Below are 22,588 nucleotides of genomic sequence, written 5' to 3'. Positions count from 1 at the left end.
GAGAAAGGTGGCGGCCTGCAAGCCACAGTAAAAGGCCTCAGGAGAAATCAACCTTGAGTTTGGTCTTCTGCCCTCCAGAACTGTGAGAAACACACACCTGCTGTTAAAGCCACTCAGTCTGGTTTTGTTATAGCAGTGCCAGCAAACTGATACAGTGATACAGCATACTATTTATTATCATGAATATACAAACACCACGGGCAACCATAAAAGGGAACAGAACTGTTGAAGGTAAATTAGGGGTGTGCCTGGAGGGAACCCAGAGTCCACGTGGGTATCGGGAAGACCGGGCTGGTTAATCCGCTGCCCGCGCTCTCGGTGTCTGCAAGCCACCATCCGGCCTCGTCCATCTACCCTTTTCCCCACATTGCGAGGCTCGAAGGCCCCCTGGCATGCTGCCTAGAGAGGAAGGGCTCAAGCGTGACTCAGATTGGTCCATTTCCATCCTTGTTGGTCTCTGGTCAAACGTCTAAACCTAGAGGGAAAGACAGTGGTTCTACTAAAATTACTAGTATGTATCATCGGTGGCAGACTTTTAATATTCTCCATGGCCCTTATTAGAATGATAAATTGAAAAGTGACCAGAATTCAGAAATAGGGGAGAAAGTCTCAAGTACCAGCCCAAGTCAAAATGCAAAAAAGAAAAAGAAATCTAAAAAAGAAGCAGGAGGAGGAAGAGGTAGAGGAGGAAGGGCGGAAGGGGCGGGGGAGAGGAGGAAGAGAAAAAGGAGAAGAGGAGGCAGTTATAGCAAATGGCATCAAAGAGAGAAAACAGCCTGTTCTCCATTTTCCCTTTGCCCACCATTTTTGAAAACAGAGGGCCACTCTGGGAACAGGACCTCATGACAGGGAGGAGGCCTAGGGTAGGCCTAACAGGCCACTTGGGCCTGGAGCTCCTTCCAGCATCTGCCACTCCTGAAAAAAGCACGTCCATCCTACATGAGTGATCAACAAAGCCCCAAGAGATGGCCTCCAGTCTGCCTGCACACTAGCCGATGATGTCAGCATAGCCACTGACTTGATATCTAGAGTTTTAACTAATGAACGCTGAGCACATTCCCCGATGTCTCTGCTTCATGGCTCTCAGTTCCTTTATCTCGTCATGGGACACCACTATTGGTTTTGGTTGTTATTTTTTGTTTCTGACCTCATCGTTGGGTCAACATTTCTCAACCCGGTGAAGGCCTACTAGAAAAACCACTTTGCTATTTCTCAGGATGGGTACACAGGTGTTCATTTTGTGCGAGTTCATTTTAATCTTCTTTAAACTTAAAAGCCATGCTGCGCTTTCAAGAGATTTGCTCTTTCCACTGCCAAAAGCACCCCTTGCTCCAAAACAAACAAACAAAAAACAACCCTACAGGTATCTGCTGCCTGAGTAATCTTTATAGAACAAGACAACACAACTGGTCTCCCAGGCTAGGGGGTTTGAGATTGTAATGCATCAGTCAAGAAATACAGATTTGGGGTGCCTGGGACTTCGTCCATCTTGGGCTCAGGTCATGATCTTGTGGTTCAAGTTTGAGCCCCACATCAGGCTCTCTGTGGTCAGTGCCTGCTTATGATCCTTTGCCCCCCTCTCTCTCTGCCATTCCTTTGCCCTTGGTATCTCTCTCTCTCTCTCTCTCTCTCTCTCTCTCTCTCTTTCTCTCTCTCTCTCAAAAAAAAATATTAAAAATCAAAAACAACAACAAAAGGGCACTTGGGTAGCTCATTGGTTGGACGTCGAAGTTCGGCTCAGGTCACGGTCTCGTAGTTCATGGGTTCAAGCCTCATGTCAGGCTCTGGGTTGACAGCTCAGAACCTGGGGCCTGCCTTGGATTCTGTGTCTCCCTCTTTCTCTCTCTCTCTGCCTCTCCCCTGCTGGTGTTCAAAAATAAGTTAAAAATAAACATAAAAAAATACCGATTACCAGGCCCAGCCTTTGTGATCCTATAGTAGGTGGGGCCCAGGAATCTGCACCTTTTGTGTCCAGGGTCCCAGGTGATTCTGACTCGCAGTCAGCTTGGGAGCACACTACAAAAGTTCGTTTCATTTGGTGTATCACCTTTGTGGCTGCACAGATAACCACCATCCCACTTAGGGCACTCAGGGCAGGGACCCCCTGCATCCTCCCTACTGACAGATGGTCTCTTACCCTGGCAAGTGATACCAGCCGTTCTCTGAGGCACTATTGACCGTTCCAGGCCAGAAAGGCAAAGGAGCAAAGTGGCTAAGAGGGGAGGTGTGAGCTCACTCACCTGTCCCAGGTACACTCTGTGGGTTCCAGGGGGCCTCTCCCTTCACGGAGGCAAAGGGATTCCTGTCACTAAACCCGACTGCTCTGCCCTAGGGTGGTGACAGTATTTAATCAAACACCAGCCATTTCTCAGAAAACGACCTCATCTTTTTAAAGAGAGGAGCAAGGAAAACTAAGGAATTACTTCCTGATCACTGAGTGGTTGCAACCAAGTGGGAGACTTGACTTCTTGAAGGTCTGATTCATCAAACTTGCTCTGAACTCTGCATTCTGTCGCCAACATTGCGTCTGCAGGTTTTCTCACAAGACTGGCATTTCTGCAGAATTCCTCAGTTGTATCTGTGTGTGTGTGGATGTGTGTGGATGTGTGTGTGTGTGTGTGTGTGTGTGTGTGTATGTGTGTGAGAGAGAGAGAGAGAGAGAGCCTGAACAGTCAGCTCCAGGGCTCGAGGTGGGGAAGGACGAATACAAATAGGTCTCCAAGAGCACACACCACAACCCCTGCCTCCTTCACTCTGGTGGACAGTCATATTGTAAGAAAACGCCTTTTTTTGTTTTTAAGTTTATTTATTTTGAGAGAGACAGAGACAGCTCGAGTGGGAGGGGGGTAGAGAGAGAGAGAGACAGAGACAGAAGGGGACAGAGAATCCCAAGCAGGCTCTGCCCTGTCAGCACGGAGCCCGATGTGGGGCTCGATCTCAACAAACCGTGAGATCGGCACCTGAGCCAAAACCGAGTGTCAGATGCTGAACCGACTGAGCTGCACAGGTGCACTTTTTTTTTCTTTTTAAATAATGACCAGGGGAGGAGAAGGTTGGCTCCTTTCAAACACATGTGAGTTTACTGCGTGCCCTGCGAGAGAGACAGACAGAGAGTGAGAGAGAGAGAGAGAGCAGTGTGCCCAGCAGTGGACAGCCCCGAAGATGTATCCCTGCCCTCTGAAAACCTCACAACTTCCCTCGAGGACATGCTAGCAAGAGTCCCTTTGCAACATTAAGGGCCGTTGAGACCTATCTTCCTGTCTGTCTTGGATAATCTGGTTTCATCCGTTACCTCTTTTAAACAAGGACTTCCAGGCGTGAAAGGCCAACCCAAGGCTCACTTCTGAACTGCAACAGGTTTTTAAATTTTCTTTTAATGTTTCTTTATTTTTGAGAGAGAGAACAAGAACGAGCAGGGGAGGGGCAGAGAGAGAGGCAGACACAGAATCCAAAGCAGGCTCCAGGCTCCGAGCTGTCAGCACAGAGCCCAACGTGGGGCTCGAACTCATGACCTGGGCCGAAGCCGGACACTCAACCGACTGAGCCCCCCAGGCACCCCTGCAACGTGATTTTTAAAGCTTCCCTCGTGCACGGGGAGGCTACCAGGATGTCGTGGCTCTTCTCATGCTCAGACACATAAAACCCAGATGCCCTGCTTTGGCTCCTTTCTCTTTAGCCTGAGTGGGAGCAGCAAGATTTCGCTCTATAATCACATGACCTTGCAGCTGGGAATCATTGAAATAGTGCTATATTCACCCCATTCTCTGGGCTCCTCTGGCATCATTACAGGAAAAAAAAAAAAGAAAGAAAGAAAGTTCAGGCTAAAAGCACATGTGGTACAAGTTATCACTCTCCCTCTCCACTCTGCTATAACCCAGTACAGACACCATTCTCTTGAAATGAGACCAATTTGGCCAAGCCAGAAAACCCCACTGCTTTCTGGGTGCCTTCTGCACACTGGACAACAGGAGAGGAACACTGTGCTTTTCAATCCACAAAACAAACCTATGATGTAAATACTATCCCCAGTTTTTAGGTGAAGAAACAGGCCCAGAGAGGTTAAGTGGATTGTCCAAAGTCACACAGCCAGTGTGGCTGAGACATGAACAGCTGATTCCCGCAGACTCATGTGAACCAACCACTTCGTGACTAAACTAAAAATCATCCTTTTTCCAATGTTTACGGAAACTACAACAAGTGGAATTTTGGATTTCATTCCATTCTCTGTTATTAAAGAAACAAACCTCAATTTGTTTATAAGTCAGCTTGGGGTGCTCGAGCAGAGGCCCGTTCCTGTGACCTCTCACCCATTTTTTTATGGTGGGGAAGATGATTGCACCCCTGGCCCCCAGTCACCTTGAGAGAAATACCGTCCTGTCGGTCTAGAATCCCTCTCATTCTACATAAAAAAGCACAACGCTGGGCAAACAAATTTGTCAAGGCCCTTCTAACCCTGCAGATGGTTCTGAACCTCTGCTACCTTGGTTCTGAACCCTAAGTACCTGCTTCTAGAAAAAAAGCAGCCCTCTAAAAAGGATGGGCGGGTATTAAGTGATTAGTGCACAGCCTATGACATTTTAAAACAAGTTTCTCAGGTAACTTCTCTGCCCGACATAAAAGGCTAAGAGGAAACAATGTCCTATGGAAACAGGCTTATCACAATTATACTGCTGGTTTTTTGAAAAAGACATCAGAAGAAATGTGCTTATTTCAGTTTCTTTTTTTTTTAATGTTTATTTTGAAAGAGAGCATGCGCAGGCATGAGCGGGGGTGGGGCAGAAAGAGAAAGGAAGAGAGAATCCCAAGCAGGCTCCAGGCTGTCAGCACTAAGCCCTACTCGGGCCTCAAACTCACAAACCATGAGATCATGCCCTGAGCTGAAATCAAGAGTTAGATGCATAACCAACTGAACCACCCAGGCGTCCCTGGGTTTCTTATTACTGTGAAATTAAAACATTTTGAAAATGGTTCTTCTATCCTAAGGAAGTGCCTGTACTTTGTGAAACAGAAGAATTCTAAACCCACTTTTGCCACTGTCAAGAGACCTGGGGCAGTTGCCTGTTCCTACCAACATCTTCCTAAGTTTCCAACAACCCTAGAACCCTCTGTGTGAACATGAGAGGGTTGTGCAGGACTGTGCACACAGTAGGAGCTCAATAAATCCCTGCTGTGTGAAAGAATGATGCTCCCCTCCTTCAAGTTGGCCTGAGGGGATGCATCTCCAGACTTGTACAACAGCAAAAGTTATGGTCTTAGACCCACCGGCCAGGTGGTCTCTAAAGGGCCTGGTGCCTCTCGTCTCTAGAATTATCTACTCTCCACTTGTAGCTCATTTCCTCCTCTTACACCAAACTGTGGAATGCCAACTGATGTCCACTGGATACTACTTGATCTCATTTACATTTTGCAACAAGGTTCACTGAATTTTTTTTTTTTTTACCCTGAAAAATCATCCATGTTCAGCTGTTGGTAAACACCACTGATGGACAAAAGTCTAGAAACTGCAGTCGGCTCAGATTCCAGGGCCACAGTCATCAAAACCAGGGACAGGAGAGTGGAAAGTAAATTGTTACCCACAGGAAAACATACAGGTTCGGGTGTTCAAAGCTCCTTTCTAGTGTTTGTTGAGTTCTTACTGTGTGCATTTGGTATTAAACGCAGGATGTGGTCAGCGTGAGGAGGGGTGAGGTGATAAAAGTTAATCTACCACCACACCCAGTGCTTCCCTGAACTTCTGTATCAGAGCTCAGGCTCTGAGAATGCCACATGAGGGGACACTGGCCACTCTTTTATCCAGGTAGGCCCCTGTGCATGGCCCCGTTGCCCAAAGCAGCGTTCCTGGTCCTGGGATGACACTAACGCTCCCTTTCCCCTCCGTGAGAAAACAGGTGGCCCTTACGTGTTATCACTGATCCTCCCCTGCCTTCTGAAGGTGACCCCACGTCCAATCCCTTCAACGTGTGCCAAGATGGAGGGGATGGGGAACAGACAATTCTGTGAGGTGCGGAAACAAAACTCCGTTCTGACTGAGCACGGATGAAATCTTTGAAATCTTCCAGGAGGAAATGTGTTTGTTCCAAGAGGCTGTCCCAAGCAGAAAAGGATTAGGTGGATCAATTAACGTGGCAGTCTCCATTGCAAGGATCAGCTCTGTGAAGCTATCCGGAGCCATAAACCATCTAGAAACTCACTCCTCCCCCGACATGGCATTTCCTAATGAGTACTGTTTCGATGCAATCATTTCTCTCCACACATCCTTTCCTCCAATTTCAACAGAGCAAAGAGTTGCAGAGAACAGACCTCATAAAATAACTCTGTTTCTGGTCCTTGTGGTGTACACGTTCACCCTCGGTTTCCTCCATTCTGTTGGGAACCCACAATGGCCTGTGCTCACAACACATCACTACCAAGATGAAGACTCTATCTGGTAATCTAGTCAGAAACAGAAAATTAAGGGACAACGAAGATGAGATTTTCCAGGTCACACCACCCATTTTCTCATTGAATTTAAACACACTAGACCAAAAGGCACATGAGATTAAAGGCCTCCCTTAAAGAAAAAAAAATTTTAAGGGCCCATTCGTGCAGAATCACTATACTTTTCTTCTATTCAGTGATTTATTATCAGATAACCTAGATGAATATAATGGCTTAGGAGGCCTACATCTCTTCATGCAAAACAGTTAATATGAAACATCCAATATCTAAAGCTTTCACATTTTACAGGAGGGTAGGCAGAATTCACTGTCCCAAACAAGTTACTCAAATTACAGGTAAAAACTCAAAAGGTGGGCAAGGGACGGAAGAGGCAATTAATGGGTATGGGGGTGGGGGAAACAGCCGTCCAAAAATCTACAGAAAAGCTAATTGTGTTACCAGCTAGAATATTAGCAATAACTTGCTGACTTAACTCCCCATGACAGATCTAATTAGAAGGTGGCAATAAATGTTTCCAGGTGTTTAATTAAGTGTGATAATTATTTCTTTCCTTTAAGACAGATGGAGTCATATGCTTACATTTCACAGCATAATGTTTCCTTAGTTAAAACGCTGTGGAAACACTTTTGTGTTAACACAGGATTGAAACCAGGATAAAAATATCTGCTGTGATAAGCAGCACTTAAAGTGATTTATCAACTCGTGCATTCATATGCCAAGAGACAATGGCAACTTAAAGGCTGCTCTGTTTCAGTGATTTCCTTTAGCCACCAAGTTTTCTGCCACCCTTACACCTCAATGAAAATTTTCTATTTGATATGTCTTCTCCATATCAGCATGTCTTAAATGAATTCTTATCAAGGAAGTGGGGAAATTTTATGGGGATCTCTACTTTCATGGCAAGAACATAGCAAGAATAAAGCGAGATACAGAATTCAGAGACTTAGAATTGGATGGAACCACAGCAACCAGGGAATCATTTTATGCTTGGATTCAAGTACAGATTAAAATTAAACTTTTAAATTAACTTTTTTTTTTTAAAGTAGGCTTCATGCCCAGTGAGAAGCCCAACATTAGGCTTGAACACAGGACTGTGAGATCAAGACCTGAGCTGAGATCAAGAGTCGAATACCCAATGGACTGTGCCACCCAGGCGCCCCTAACTTTTTTTTAACGCAGAAATGTACCCTACATTGAGGTAGTATTGACCCCACCCCCAATAAAATAATTTACAGAGGCATGGAATTATCAGTCTTAAGTAAATCAAGGATTTTGGTGCAAGAATGGGCTCTCCAATATGTCCCCTTCCTTCCATGATCCCGCAGGTTACTGCCCTTTTTACCGAGTGCTGTGTTTTGGTTAATTAGCTGGCTTTAGCATTACTGTGTCACTGAATCAATAAACATCCTTCAGAAATGTCAAAGTTTGGTTGGTCAGCCTGGCTTGAACATGCTTATCAGCTTCCCTGGGTCCGAAGGCATTCATCAGATGTTCCTGCATCAGGTGCTTTGGGCTCGAGTGTCACACGAGCGGGCACAAGGACGGACACACACACACACACACACACACACACACACACACACCTTTCTTCTTCAAAGCAAATCTCCACCAAACGATCTCAAGGCAAAAACTCTAGTCTGCCCGTTTTACAATGCAGGGTAGGATTACAATCTCAGGCCAGCATCTCGGTCTGCAATCTGGGGCATCGTGATAACCCGGGCAGTCCTCTGGACAGGATGAGCTGTTAACAGGCAGGCATGACAACATAGCGGGGGCCGCGTCTACAGAAGGAAGGAAGGAAGGAATCGCGAGTGGGACTCAGGGCAAGAGGTGGAAGTTAAGGGGTCGGCCCAAGTCGGTAAGGGCTGCTAGCTGGAGATCTCAGATTAGTCGCTGCGACGGAGAAACTGGGTAAAACTCCGGGGAGTTTCCGGAGCTGTGGGCGCCTGCACACACACTTACACACACACTCGCTCACATGCACCCACTCACACCCACTCACTCCCGAAAGTCTAGGGGAGCGGAAAGCGCGCCCCCAGGAGCAGCCCGCAGCCCAGAGGCCGGGGGAGCCCCGCGAGGGTGTGGGAGAGACCGGCGCGCCCGGGAGGCACTTACTCGGAAGGGAGGGCGCGGTGGCGCCAGGACACAGAGGCGAACCTGGAAATCTGACGGCGCGGAGTTCCCTAGCGGCTCGAACGCTCGCGGGCTTCCGCGGACCGATCAGCGGAGCGCGGGCCTGAGCCGGCGGGAGAAAAGGAGCCAGGGGCCGGGGGCGGGGCGGGCCGGGCCGGGCGCGGGGAGGAGCGGAGCGGCCGGGGCGGGGGGAGAGGAGGGGGCCAGGGGCGGGGCTACGGGCGGCTCTAGGAAGTCGGGGCGGGGCCAGGGGGAGGAGCTAGAAGGTCTGGGGCGGGGCCATAAGGAGCTAGGAGTCGGAGGCGGAGCTGAGAGGAGGAGCCAAGGGAGTGAGGGCAGAGCCCGCCGGGGAGGAGAGGCCATGGGCGGGGATGTGGGCGAGGCTAAACGATCGAAACGGAGCTGAGAGGCGGAGCCAGGAGGCTGCGGTCCGAACTCGCCAGGTAGGAGGAGCCGAGACAGGGTGTGGGAGGAGCTATAATGCCGCGGGCGGGGCCAGAAGGAGCTATAAGAGCGGGGGCGGAGGTGGGAGGAGGGGCTCAGAATCCCCGTGCTGAGCCGGCGGGAAGAGGAGAGGAGAAGTGGTGAAGGCGCGGGAGAGGTAGGGCAGTAGGGCTAGGTGAATGATCTAGGAGGCTCTGGGGCTGAGAGGAGGAACCGGGTATTCTGGATGGGGCGAACCCAACCTGACACCCCGGGTGGGGCGGCAGGTGCTCCCTAGAACGCGGAGGAGGGCCAGGCAACGGCCTGGGAGCTGAATCCGGACTGGAAGGAGAGACCTATACACTGGAAGGGGCAGGTGGCTTGAGGGACACGTTTGGGCCTCTGTTTCTTCAGTTGAAAAATGAGATACCAGCCTCACAGTATGTTGAGACGGTTAGATGTGCTCATGCATAGTTACACCCTGCCTAGATGAAACAGATATGCATGACTGTTGGTGTCATTTGCCACTAGTATTGATGAGAAATATCCCTATATATAAGCACCTAAATCCCAAATCCCACAATCCCACCTGTCTTTTTTTTTTTTTTTTTTTTTTGGCTTTTCAGCCTATACTAGCCTCAAGTCTACCCGGTGATGTCTGACACACTCATTATTCCTGCTTTCCATTCACGGAGGTTGCAGTTAAAGGGTAATTGGCTCCTAGGGAGTTAGTCTGGTCTCAATTACTTCCACGGACTTCACTAGGACTTCTGCCTTTGGGGCCAATGGCTAGCTCTCCCTCTGGGGATGGGGCAGAATCTGGGCCTTACTTCTGCTGAGGAGCCCTGACCCGGGGTAGCAGTGCATGAAGGTTCTGACCTTAATGGGAGCACGATGAATCCATCCATACCACAAACACCCATTAAACACCTCCTATAAGGTGGCTCTGTGGAGAGGGTTGGGAATATTAATATTAGCAAAACTTAGTATGTGCAGGTCACCGTTCTAATCCTCACAGATCCTATAGCTACCTTAATTTCACAAAGAGAAAGAGAAGACATAGTGAAGTGAAACAGCCTGCCCAATGTTACACATTTAGGAGTGGCACAATATGGCTGGGAGACACAAACGTAAACACTTTGTAAGTGAAATAGACCAGAAAATCACAACACATTTGTGTTTAATGCCCCAAATAGGAATATGCATAAGGTTCAAGGGTGTTTAGAAAAGTACACTATCCTGTGTTTATAGCTATGGGGAAGGGAGTGTCAGGAAAACCTTCCTGAAGGAGGTGATTGATGTCTGAGCTGGGTTTAGGAGAAGGAATATGAGTCAGGTGCAGAAATGGGCAAAGGAAGCATTTTTCAAGTATTAAGAAGGGTTGGGAACAAGTGAAGTGTAGATTGGAATGAAAGTAAAATAACAAAAGAGGACAAAATCCAAATGTGTCTTGTTTGGTTGTTTTGTTTTGTTTCCCATGGGAGCTAAAGAGCATTAATTTGACCCTGGGTAAAGCATTTAAATCATGGGAGACATGTCATTCGTTGTTCTAGAAAGGTTAATCTGAAAACAGCGTAGAGAATGCCAGAGCCAGGAAACTTGCTTATGAAGTTATTGAAATATGTCAGGTTGGGATCCTGTGGTCGGCAGAAAAATGAATCTAGGAAACACGTCCACTCCCTAATCTCTGGAACACTTTGTGGATGTGATTAAGTTCAAAGACCACGAGATGGGGAGCTTATCCTGGATTATTTGAGTGGATCTAAAATAATTATGTGAGTTCCATAAAGTGAACTTTGAACGAGATTCAAAGTATGAGAGGAACTGGACCTGGTTTAGGAGCCCAGGAATGGATGGCCTCTAAAGTTGGGATTGGACTTCAGCCATCAAAAAATGTGAACCTCAGTCCTACGACCACAAGGAAGTGAATGCTGTCATTAACCCAACTGAGCAGGGAAAGGGGATCCTCCCTTAGAGCCTACAAAAAGGAACTCAGCTCTTGAGGTGACACTTTAGTTTTATCCTGTTGAGACCAATACTGTATCTATAGTACTGTAAAATAATAAATTTTTGTTGTTTTAAAACCTTATATTGGTGGTAATTTGTTGTGACAGTAGTGGGAAATGAATACAGACACTGAAGGCCTAAAAAAGTGGTTGGAAAGAAGAAGTCCCATGCAGGCCCTGGAAATTGATGAGATGTGGGGGTTGAGGGCAGGAGAGTCATCTAGGTTGATTCACAGGGTTTCTGGTTTGGCAAGCTCAGTCTTTGGTGGTGCTGCCTAATAGAGGGAGGGACAAAGGCACTTACTTTCTAAACACTTTTTGAGTCGGCAGTGATGCAACTAAATTAGGATGAAGAATTTGTACACTCCCATCCTTCCCCACCTCCAAATAATTAGAAACGATCCCTGAATACCCATGAGCAGTGATATTCATCACCACCCACCGAGAATTCTAGTAATGTATCTGCCCTGTGTAAACTTGATGACTTAGGACAAAGCACAAAGTGTTTGATGAGGAGGAGACCATCTGCTTGACTGCTGTGAGTCAGCCAGGATGTCATGGTGGCTACAACCTGGACCCCAGTAATTGCTTCACTGTAATCTGCCTTGTTCCCAATTGCACCCTAAAACAGCAATGCCCAGAGCCCCTTCTATATTTACCTATGTAAAGATTCTATCATCTATCGTCAGTATTCTATATTCCAACTATAGTCTCTCAGCCTTGACCTGATTTTTGACTCTTCCTTTAACCTCACATAGACTTGTATTTCTCCCAGTCGGCTTCCTTTCCTACCCGGCCTAACCCCAATAACCAGCACTTGAGTCACTCAGTGCTTGCGCCTCCATTTCCTGTACCTCAATGCCCTCTCCTTGTACTCAACTGGCAAATCTTTCTAGCTCTCCACGTTCCATAGGAACTACTCAAGAAGAACCCAAAAAAGTAAAACTTGACTTTCTACAGACTCATGGCGTCTAATCTCAGCTAAATCTGCAGGGAGCCTGGATATTCTCCTACATCATGGGTAGAATGAAAAGGGTTCAATCTTTACCCCTTTCCTTGAGACATCTTTCCCACCTCCACCCTTCCTGCTCTTGATATACCATCTTACTACTTCCTATTTCATACAAAATATATAGATCATCAAGAGGGAGTTTTCTCAACTTCCTGCTGGAGCTAGCAACAATACCGTCTGCATCCACATTTTGACTTTCTTTCCTCTCACCACCCTGAATCCGAGCAAACCCTCTCAACAGTTCTCTGCTGCCCTCCCCCTGTCCAGCTCTCCCTTTTAGCTGTATGGGCTACATTCAATTAACTATCCCTTCTCTTTTATCCTCAACCTCTCAAGTTCTATACTTCCCTTGCAAAACATAAAAATGCTAAGATTTTTTAAATGATATGAAATTAAAAATTCTCCAAGGACTCTGCCACCTTCCCTCACTGCCACCCACTTCACTAGGGCCATCTAGACCTGACAGGCCACAGGTGCTAGTGGTAGAAACCATGCAGAATGGCCACTGCCTCCGGGCTTACTTTAGGGGGCTGGGGAAGGGGACTCTACCATCTCAGGCGACTTGCATTACTGTCTTCAGAGAACTACCAGTCTTCCCTTTAACTCTGGCAAACACTTAGGACTCCACCTTATTTCACAGTGTAATAATATGTATAAATTAACAAAGTAATTCACTTTCCTATCTTACTTGAGCAAATAGACACTTGAATCACTTCACTTTCAGACTAGCTCTTGTATATTTCCAATGTGGGATCATAAAAAAAAAAGTATTACAATCTAGGAATCATCTAATCCCTAGTCCATTATTGAGTGCCTATAGTTTTAAATAATTGCAGCTCCATCTGGATTAATGTATCCTCCCAGACCAAAACTCCAACACCCTATAAATCCTATGGATTAGAGACAGCTAGATAGCTGGAAATACTTCTGTGCATACCTGGTTTTGCTTCTGCCCAGCTGAAGGTAGGAACTAACTTTAGACAAATTTGTAAGTTTTCAAAAATTTTCTGATCCAGTTTCTCCTATACTCTTCTCTTTTGTTGGAAGCCCCAACTCTGCTTACTCATTGCCAGCCTCCTTTTTTCAGTGTAAGAAAATAACTACAAAGAACCATGAAATGTGCAGCAAAAATGTATGCACAGGGGCACCTGGGTGGCTCTGTTGGTTAAGGTCCGACTTCGGCTCAGGTCATGATCTCACGGTTCGTGAGTTTGAGCCCCGCGTCGGGCTCTGGGCTGACAGCTCAGAGCCTGGAACCTGCTTCAGATTCTGTGTCTCCCTCTCTCCCTGACCCTCCCCCACTCACACTCTGTTACTCTGTCTCAAAAATAAACATTTAAAAAAGTTAAAAAATAAAATGTGTGCACAAATACTCAAAGGAGAGCAGAAGTGACTCACATTCTCGGGATGAATGGAGTTTTCACAAAAGAGCTTCCATCTAAGCAAGTCAAAAAGGATGAATGGGAGTTTTCCAGGCAGAGCAAAGAGCACTCCAGGAAGTGTGAAGAGGGGAGGAAGATATGGTCTAACATTTTCCAGCAGACCAAAAGCACTGAAGTGAGATGTGCACCTCAGACGCAGCCATGGGAGTACCACCTATGTGTCCTTTGTGCTCTAACTATAATTTCATTTAAGTTTGTCAATGAATGTACCTGATTCAAAACATGGCTACGACTTCACCATCCCCCAAATCATTATCTGACTACCCACTGCTTCAACTCTTTCCAGTCCTATTTCTCTTTTCAAAGCATTATCTTAACATGTAATCTTGTCCTTAAGGTAACAATATGAGTCAAGAGTATATATGTCTTTCCAAAAAAGAAGTCAAGGAGCAGATTGGGTAGGGTAGGAGAATTGTTCAATATCAGGCAGACTAGAAACTCAGGATAGAATAAAAATTTGGGAATCAATGATCTTTCCTATTACTTCCATAGACCACAACCCCCACTCATAGCTAGTACAGATCACTAGTGATTATACCTTCATCACAGGGTATTTTTCACTATTCGGAATTACTTATCTCCTATAACATAGTAACTAAAACACAGATCTTCTGAAGAAAGCTTGCTAGAACTATTGCCTGCATCAAAGGATAGCTTTTTAAAAAAAAAATTTTTTTTAATGTTTATTTCTGAGACACAGAGAGACAGAGCATGAGTGGGGGAGGAGCAGAAAGAGGGAGACACAGACTCCGAAGCAGGCTCCAGGCTCTGAGCTGTCAGCACAGAGCCTGACGTGGGGCTCGAACTCACAAACCGTGATCATGACCCGAGCCAAAATCGGTCGCTCAACTGACTGAGCCACCCAGGCGCCCCTCAAAGGATGACTTTATCCACAATCTCGGGCAATTCAATAAACCACCCTCCCCATGAAAACAAGTTCTCTGCCTGTTCCAGGTGTCCAACTTTTGAGCCATTCTGTACAGAAATAAAACTGCTGCCCCTAGTTAGAACCCATATTTTTCTGTGACTGCACCACTGGACTCCTTGTCTATGTGGGTTCTTCCTCACCTCACCTCAATTATTTTCTCCTTTTTGAACATCTCGAACCTCACTTATGCCTATCCCAAATACTACAAAGGCTTGTTCTGTTTTGTCTTGTCTTTGGCCACACAATTCTCTGAAAAGATTCTTTCTACAAATATGGTCTAAAACTCCTGCTCTATTTATGGAGTTCTCTTGTGTACTTACCCATGAAATGTCTAGTCCAAGTTGGCAACCCTGTACTTGATTGTAAACAAGAAAGGATCAGGGTGCCTGGGTGGCTTAGTCCGTTAAGTGCCCGACTTTGACTCAGGTCATGATCTGACCTGATCATGGGTTCGAGCCCTGTGCCAGCTCTGTCCTGACAGCTCAGAGCCCGGAGCTTGCTTCGGATTCTGTGTCTCCCTCTCTCCCCTCTCTCTCTGTCCCTTCCTCACTCATGCTCTGTCTCAAAAATAAATAAACAAACAAAAAAAAAAATCAAAAAGGGGCGCCTGGGTGTCTCAGTCAATTAAGTGTTGGAATTCAGTTCAGGTCATGATCTTGCAGTTTGTGGTTTCGAGCCCCACATTGGGCTTTGTGCTGATAGCTTGGAGCCTCAAGACTGCTTCAGATTCTGGGTCTCCCTCTCTCTGCCTCTCCCCCGCTTGTGCACAACATTAAACTTAATGTTTAAGTAAACATTAAAAAAATTAAAATAAAATAAATCAAAACAATAAACAGGAAGGCTCCTACTTCTGGAATACGCCTAGCACAGCACCCTCACCTGGTGAGCTATGACTCCCATGCTGTTCTCCTGCAATCACATCCCTTCTTTCCCTCCAATTACCAATCTGCAGAGAAGAGTTGGTGTGCTAGCTCCTTCTATGTGTGAATTATCTGTGTGTGTGTGTGTGTGTGTGCATGCACACATGGGTCTCTCTACCTAACAATGGCTTCATGGTTTTATTAAAAAAATTATTCAATATTGTTATGAATTACAAGGGTCTCAAGGTAGAGACATAGCCAAAATTCTGTTTACTAAGTCATTTTGTTGAGATCTCAGAAAGATTTCAGGGTGTGCCATGTAGATCCTTTTTAGGAGATACTGGAATTTCTAAGAATGTTTTCAAAATTTTTTTAATGTTTATTTATTTTTGAGACAGAGAGAGACAGAGCATGAGCAGGGAAGGGGCAGAGAGAGAGAGGGAGACTCAGAATCTGAAGAAGGCTCCAGGCTCTGAGCTGTCAGCACAGAGCCCCCCACGCGGGGCTTGAACTCACAAACTGTGAGATCATGTCCTGAGCCGAAGTCAGACGCTCAACCGACTGAGCCACCCAGGCGCCCCTGGAGTTTCTAAGAATCTTAATGTGGTATACCACAGCAAATTTGGAGGTAGCTCAAGTAGTTAAGAGGCTGTTTGAGAAAACAGCATGGGTGTGGCTTTCTTCTGAGTGTATTACACACAGTTTTTAAAAGCAAATTTACTAGATTCAACTTAGGGATGGGGATAGCATAAAACGTAAAGAGGACTTTGAACCTTGAAACTTCTCATCAAGAAATAGGCTGACACTCTTTTTCAGTTAAAAACATGGGCCATTTTTAGAAAAACGCTAACTCAGTGCTTAAACAACCACCACCACCACCACCACCACCACCACCACCTCAAAAAACAGCTCATGGTGGAGGCAAGAGCAGTGGAGAATTAATCCCAGGCAAGAGGATTACTCAAGGGACTGGTGACTGGTGCCCACTTACACTTACGAATCTCTATGGACCAGGTACTACTCTGTGAATCCGATTTCCCCTCTTTTAGAAGGGGAGATAGCCGTATTATCTGTCTCACAACTGTGTTTGGTGTGTGGAAGGCACAGAAAGTGTCTCATTTGTTGATAGGTCTTTAGGCTAAGAAGTACTCTACACAAAGAACCTCATTCAAGGAGCCAAATGCACACTTGGACCTCACTTTGATAATGGGATCCTGGGGCTCAAGCCTGACCTGGAAGCAATAGGATGAAAATACTGGAGTTTTGGGAAGTATCGTGCACGTGGGAGGAATACAGATTTTAAAATGTATTTAACGCTCACTCGGGGCTGATATACTGTAGGGCTTAAGTTCTATTACATAGGTCATACCTATACATTGGGTAGACAATTGCGTACTAGTAAAGCATCTCTAGTGTGCAAATGGGTTGTCACACCAATTGTTTCTATCACCCATCTGTATTTGCTATAGGAGAACCTAAGAAATTTTTCTTTTTTCCAGGAGCTTTGTGAAACCATGTGATACTCTAACTCTGCATTATCTCCCTGAATTATCGGCCAAATACACATAAGAGACAATGAAGCAAGGGGTGCCTGAGTGGCAGCGGTTGAGCGTCTGACTTCAGCTCAGGTCATGATCTCACAGTTTGTGAATTAGAGCCCTGCATTGGGCTCTGTGCTGACAGCTCAGAGCCTGGAGGCTACTTTGGATTCTGTGTCTCCCTCTCTCTCTGCCTCTCCCCCACTCACACTCTTTCCCATTCTTAAAAAATAAACATTAAAGAAAAAAAAAAGACAATGAAGCAAGCAGAAAGGGAAAAAAAGTCATGAAAAACTGTTTAGCTTTGTAATTAACTATAGCAAAAGCTATACACATTTCTAAAAGACTGATAGGAACATTTAAATAATGTATGTTCCACTTTTTCTAAGTACTCCAAAGGTTAACATTTTACCCTTTCTACTTTAGTAAATCAAGCATCAAAATATCTCAACAACTCAAGAGAGTATTCCTGACAAGAACTTCACTCAACAGAGCAGCTCTCCAAGTCATTAAATACTATATGGTTTAAAGACTGAGCTTTTCTGTCCGGTGTGAGCGCGCGTGCACGCGCGCGCACGCACGCGCGCACACACACACACACACACACACACACACACACACACACCTCTCTCTCTTAGGTAATCTGTTGCTCAGTGGGGTTCAAAGGGTTTTTAGGAAAATATTACCTCCTTCCCTTCTCCCATGTTAAACTTTTGTGTATTCTTCCATACATATTTGTCTCTACATACCTATAGGACTAAAAAAACCCTGAAATAATATGGGCTATTATACATTTTACTTAGAAAATTTTCTAACCTCTTTTCAGATCAACAGATACAAATCTGACATGCTTTTAGTGTTAAGAAAATATTGCACTGCAAGGATGTACTAAATTTATCCAACTATCTACCTAATTACCATTTAGATTTCCAGGGTGGGTTTTTTTTCCCTCCAGGTAGTTCACTAAACATCTTTGTACTTACACTTATGTGCAAGGTTGCTTTTATCCTGATAGGATAATTTCTCAAAAGACTGCTTAGTCCAACTATGTGTATTCAATGTTAACACCAATCTAGGTAACGTTTTTGGAACGTACTTCTAGCAGCCGTGTTTCAGTGCACCCGTTTCCTTGCATCTCCACCAACACTGATGTTGCCACTTGACTTTATATGAATCTGATTGATGAAAAGCGGTATCATACTGTTGCTTTCCCCCCCCCCCCCAACATTCCTTTAACCATTACTGAGGATGAACATATTTTATACTTGCTGGTTTTTTCAGTGTCCTGTTCTGTGAGTTGATTTCTCTAATAATTTATCATCTTAAAGTTCTCTTTGTATATATGGACATTAATAACTTCCCTATTACTATACAAATATTCTTTTTAGCCTACCTGTAGTCTCCTGTCATGATATTAAATTTTTTGGTTTAGTAAAATATGTCTGTCTGGGTTCCCAGCCCTGTTAAAAAAAAAAGCGGTCATCACCACTTTCAGGTCATATAAGGTATTTCTTAAAGTGGGTATGTTTGTATGTGTTTTCACTGTTGAGACCAGTATGAGAAAATCTTGCAATTTTTTTTAAGTAATTTAAAAAAAAAAAAAAAGGAGAAATGAATTTGGGCAAAATAAAGAGAGCAATAAAGGAGGAAGGAACTGACCGTCTATAATTCTACAGAAGAAAAATTCTACATTTCAGAAAATGAGACTTGCAATGTTGCGAATTTTTCCATCATTACAAAGCCACATTCTCAGAAAAAACACAATTTAAAAAATGTATTTTGATGTATCCATTCCATTAATGTGGATGAAATTTTACATATATGTGCATCATTTTATATTTAGATATACATTCCAACTTTTTATTCTCCCCATTTTTGAATAACGCTTACCTATTAATTTAAAAAGATTATAAAAAAGGAAGAGCAAGGTATTTAGGAAAATTACTCAATGCTTCCTATATTTTACCAAATATAAATACAGAAATTCTCTATTTTAAAATGTCACATATACTTTAAGCCAACTAAAATTGCATAAATATTACTTAAAACAGTACCATGCTAAAAAAAAAAAGTCACTGCATGATTGTTTATTTAAAATATTATGACTCTGATGTAAATACATATGGGCTTACACAATTTATTACTCATATAAACCCTCAATGAAAATGCTTAATTGTTCATCCACAATGCCTTTTTTTTTCTATTAAGCATAATAAATCTTCTATCTCATTGAAAGTGTTTAAAGCCGTTTGAATCTTGATTTGTGAAATTACTGAAAAATAACTTAAGCTTAACTGTATCAAACAATGGCATTGTTTGCAATGCTGTCACAGATTTCTCCATGGCAAAACACTCACATATTGTTATTGCACAATTATAGGTACAGGTTATTATGTGCACATGAACTCTCTACAGAATTAATGACAGTGTTTTCACTGCAACTAGCTTAACACATTTAAAATTATGAATACAATTTACAAAATCTTTAACAATATACTTTTAAGATAAAAGTATCCTGAGGATATTACAAAATTCATTTTACCAGCCCTTCATTTCTTCACTTTGACTCTTTAATTTCCCAGATAACAGCTGTCCGTATTTTGTTACATAAAAATGTTTTTATAGTTCCTATTAACAAAATATATTTAAGCTAAATAGTATATAATTATCCCTTAAACACTTAGTCCCATCTGCTTCCAGTCTCCTTGGCTAAAATCAAGTATTTATCAAGTTTTCTATAATTTTTAACCAGAAAAGGTATAGCACAGAACAGACAGAAATAGGTTTAGCACATTTAAGTTAAAAGCATTGTGCATTTTTAATATTTTGGTCATATTTTATAGTAAAATAATATATTTTGGCAAAAAATAATAAAATATAAGGTTTAATTTATTTTCTATTAGTGGTAGATCTGGCGGGTATTTTACATTTGTAAATATTATCTATTTAATTTGACTGTCTTCACATTTGTTTCTAAAAACACTGCTATAAGGTGTTCAGAACTTTGAGACTAAAAGCACCTAAAAAGGAAAAAGAAATGTAAGTAAAATGTTTGGTGCTGAAAAATCCTTTGACAAATTTATAAATTTACTTTTAGGTGTCTCTTGTATACCAACACCGAATCGTTATTGCCTGCTAAGACTTAACTGATTCAAGATAATCTTTAAAATAATAATCTTGGATGTCTTCCTGAAATTATTTGAAAATCAGGATGGGAATTCAAAACTTAAGAACAAAAAAACATGAAAAAAAAAAAACAGCTGCAAAGAAAGTTGCTATTCTAATGGCAGTAATTGTTATGGCACAAAAACACATGAAAAGACTTGTAGTTTTCTCTGATATATACACAAACTAAGTTCAAGTAAGATGTATAAGATACATATATACACACACACACACTGGGGCTTCAGTAAGGACACTGAGGAGAACTTTATATAATAAGACTGAAGTCCTAATGACAGTTTTTAATGAATATGTTCATTATGTTTTTTATTCTTACCCAATTATCATTTATCATTAATTAATAGAAGAGTTTGAGATGTTTATGTATGAAAAAGGAAGTAACAGTGGTGAGTCAAGTGATGACTGATGTCAACTGCCTTTACATAAAGGGTATTTTTACTGTTAAATAAATTCATACAGAGATTTCTGCAGAAGAGTTTATCAACAATAAGGAAACGAAAGTCCTTTAACACTACGACGTACTCAGCATAACATACTATAAATATGTACTATTACAGTATTACTTATACATTCTACTTTAGGTAATATAGTCTAATTCTGAATGACCTTGTTAGTTTTTAAGGCATCAGTGCATCCAGGGCAAAGCTCCATAAAGTAAGTATGAAACCAAGAAAGCATTAGTTTATCTGTGGCAGAGACAGTGATCAGTGGACACTGTATGTGTTGACCACTTCCAGGGAATAGGTAATCAATTATACATCCTATTGTCAAACTGTCAGAGCATAAATTTCACATCATTTTTCAACACTTCATTTAGTGGGCTAAACTGATCCGGCAGTATCCTCATCTTCATTGTACCATCGGCTCCACACGAGAACACGTGGTTTGCTGGCCCTGTCTCAATCTGCATCACTCCAGTTCCAATGTTCCGGAAAATGGACTGCCGAGCATGTTCATTGATAAAAGTGTGGAGAAGAGTAAAGGTAGACAGACTCCAAATCTAAAAGATATGAGAAACAAAATTAAAAATTGATGTTGACGATTACATTAAAAATCCAAATGAAAATTTTAAGCCAGTTTTCTTGTGCAAAGAAGGAATTTCTAAAACAAATATGGAAAAAAAATCTGTGTAGGCCTAAGGTCATAACCTTTGGATACTATGTTGCAATTTCCCAATTCCCTTTGATATTATCACATTCTTCAAAATCTACTCATTAAACAGAAAGGTAATTTAAACCTTGCATTGGAGATGAGAACTTAGGTACTAGGAGGTCAAGTGTACACAGCTAAAGAAACTTGTAATATTGTAGGGACTACAATTAAGACTTCTTATCTCGGGGCACCTAGGTGGCTCAGTCGGTTGGGCGTCCGACTTCAGCTCAGGTCATGATCTCACAGCTCGTAACTTCGAGCCCCGCGTCAGGCTCTGTGCCAACAACTCAGAGCCTGGAGCCTGCTTCAGATTCTGTGTCTCCCTCTCTCTCTGCCCCTCCCCTGCTCATGCTCTGTCTCTGTTTCAAAAATAAATAAAAACATCAAAAAAAAAAAAAAACTTCTTATGTCTCAGCAAAGCTTGTGCTGTGTAGTTTATAATGGGGTAACCCCTTATAATACCCAGCAAGGGATTAGACCCACTGGAAAGAAGGCCTCAGAAAAGGAAAAACTATGTTCCACCCGCAAGATAAATTATCACAACTTCAGCAAACTTAATTTACTAAGATCTTCTCTTTTTAGCCCCTACCACAATAAATGCAACTATTCCTAAAGTAAATTACTTACAAAGTAATTTATAAGCATGTTCAAGTATGTGACGGACTTAAATGCTTTTAGGACATCCATTTTAACTTTAGGGAAACCAAAATAGTCCTGATTTTTTGAGATCCCTTTTTTTGGAAAACTTACTTTTTCCTAAGAAATTCATTAGTACCTATTACTCTAGACTTGATTGTTGTGATTCCTAAACATGTATTTTTTAAATGTTTATTTGTTTTGAGGGAGAGAGCACACATGTGAGCAGGGAAGGGGCAGAGACAGAGTGGGGGAGAGAGAATCCCAAGCAGGCTCCATGGTCAGTGCAGAACCTGACTTGGGGCTCGATCTCACAACTGTGAAATCATGACTTGAGCTGAAATCGAGAATCAGACACTTAACTGACTGAGCCACCCAGGCGCCCCAAGTTGTGACTTCTGAATACGATGCAGTAAACTTTCAAATCTGTTTTTACTTGATTAAATAATAAACCTCCGAATCAGAGCACAAACTAATATAAAGAACTAATATAAAACCTAATACAACTTGTTCTAAACTGAAGGCAGTTCAAGTAAGAAACTAGCTTCAAACTGAAGGAAAATAATTACGTATGGAAGTTAGTGTATATATTTGATTTTAGGAAAAGCCTTTTCAGGGCACCTGTATGGTTCAGTCGGTTAAGTGTCCAACTTCGGCTCAGGTCATGATCGTGTGGTTCTTGACTTTGAGACCCACAATGGGCTCTGTGCTGATAGCTCGGAGCCTGGAGCCTGCTCTGGATTCTGTGTCTGCCTCTCTCTCTCTCTGCCCCTCCCCGGCTTGCACTCTCTCTCTCCAAGTAAATAAATAACCATTAAAAAAAAAAAGCATTTTTAA

General features: G+C 43.2%; 2 protein-coding genes across 3 annotated transcripts in view; both read right to left on the bottom strand.

Annotated features, from left to right (window-relative positions):
* Positions 1–8,685, bottom strand: part of TNFAIP8 (TNF alpha induced protein 8) — a 133,073-nt gene extending 124,388 nt beyond the window's left edge. Inside the window, exon 1 of the mRNA XM_047083754.1 lies at positions 8,554–8,685. Within this exon, the coding sequence (XP_046939710.1) occupies position 8,554 (1 nt within the window). The 5' untranslated portion in view covers positions 8,555–8,685. The remainder of the gene's footprint in view (positions 1–8,553) is intronic.
* A 9,739-nt stretch (positions 8,686–18,424) lies between these two features.
* The window catches only part of DMXL1 (Dmx like 1), a 135,531-nt gene continuing 131,367 nt past the window's right edge, over positions 18,425–22,588 (bottom strand). For both annotated transcript variants that reach the window (XM_047083709.1, XM_047083718.1), the window contains one exon: positions 18,425–20,963. In XM_047083709.1, coding sequence (XP_046939665.1) covers positions 20,739–20,963 — 225 coding nt within the window. In that variant the 3' untranslated portion in view covers positions 18,425–20,738. The remainder of the gene's footprint in view (positions 20,964–22,588) is intronic.

This window comes from Lynx rufus, unplaced genomic scaffold, assembly GCF_022079265.1.
Source record: "Lynx rufus isolate CCGP_SWC_20201006 ecotype Redwood Valley unplaced genomic scaffold, mLynRuf1.p SCAF_1, whole genome shotgun sequence".
Lineage (NCBI taxonomy): Eukaryota > Metazoa > Chordata > Mammalia > Carnivora > Felidae > Lynx > Lynx rufus.
This window is presented reverse-complemented; position numbering and strand designations above follow the sequence as displayed.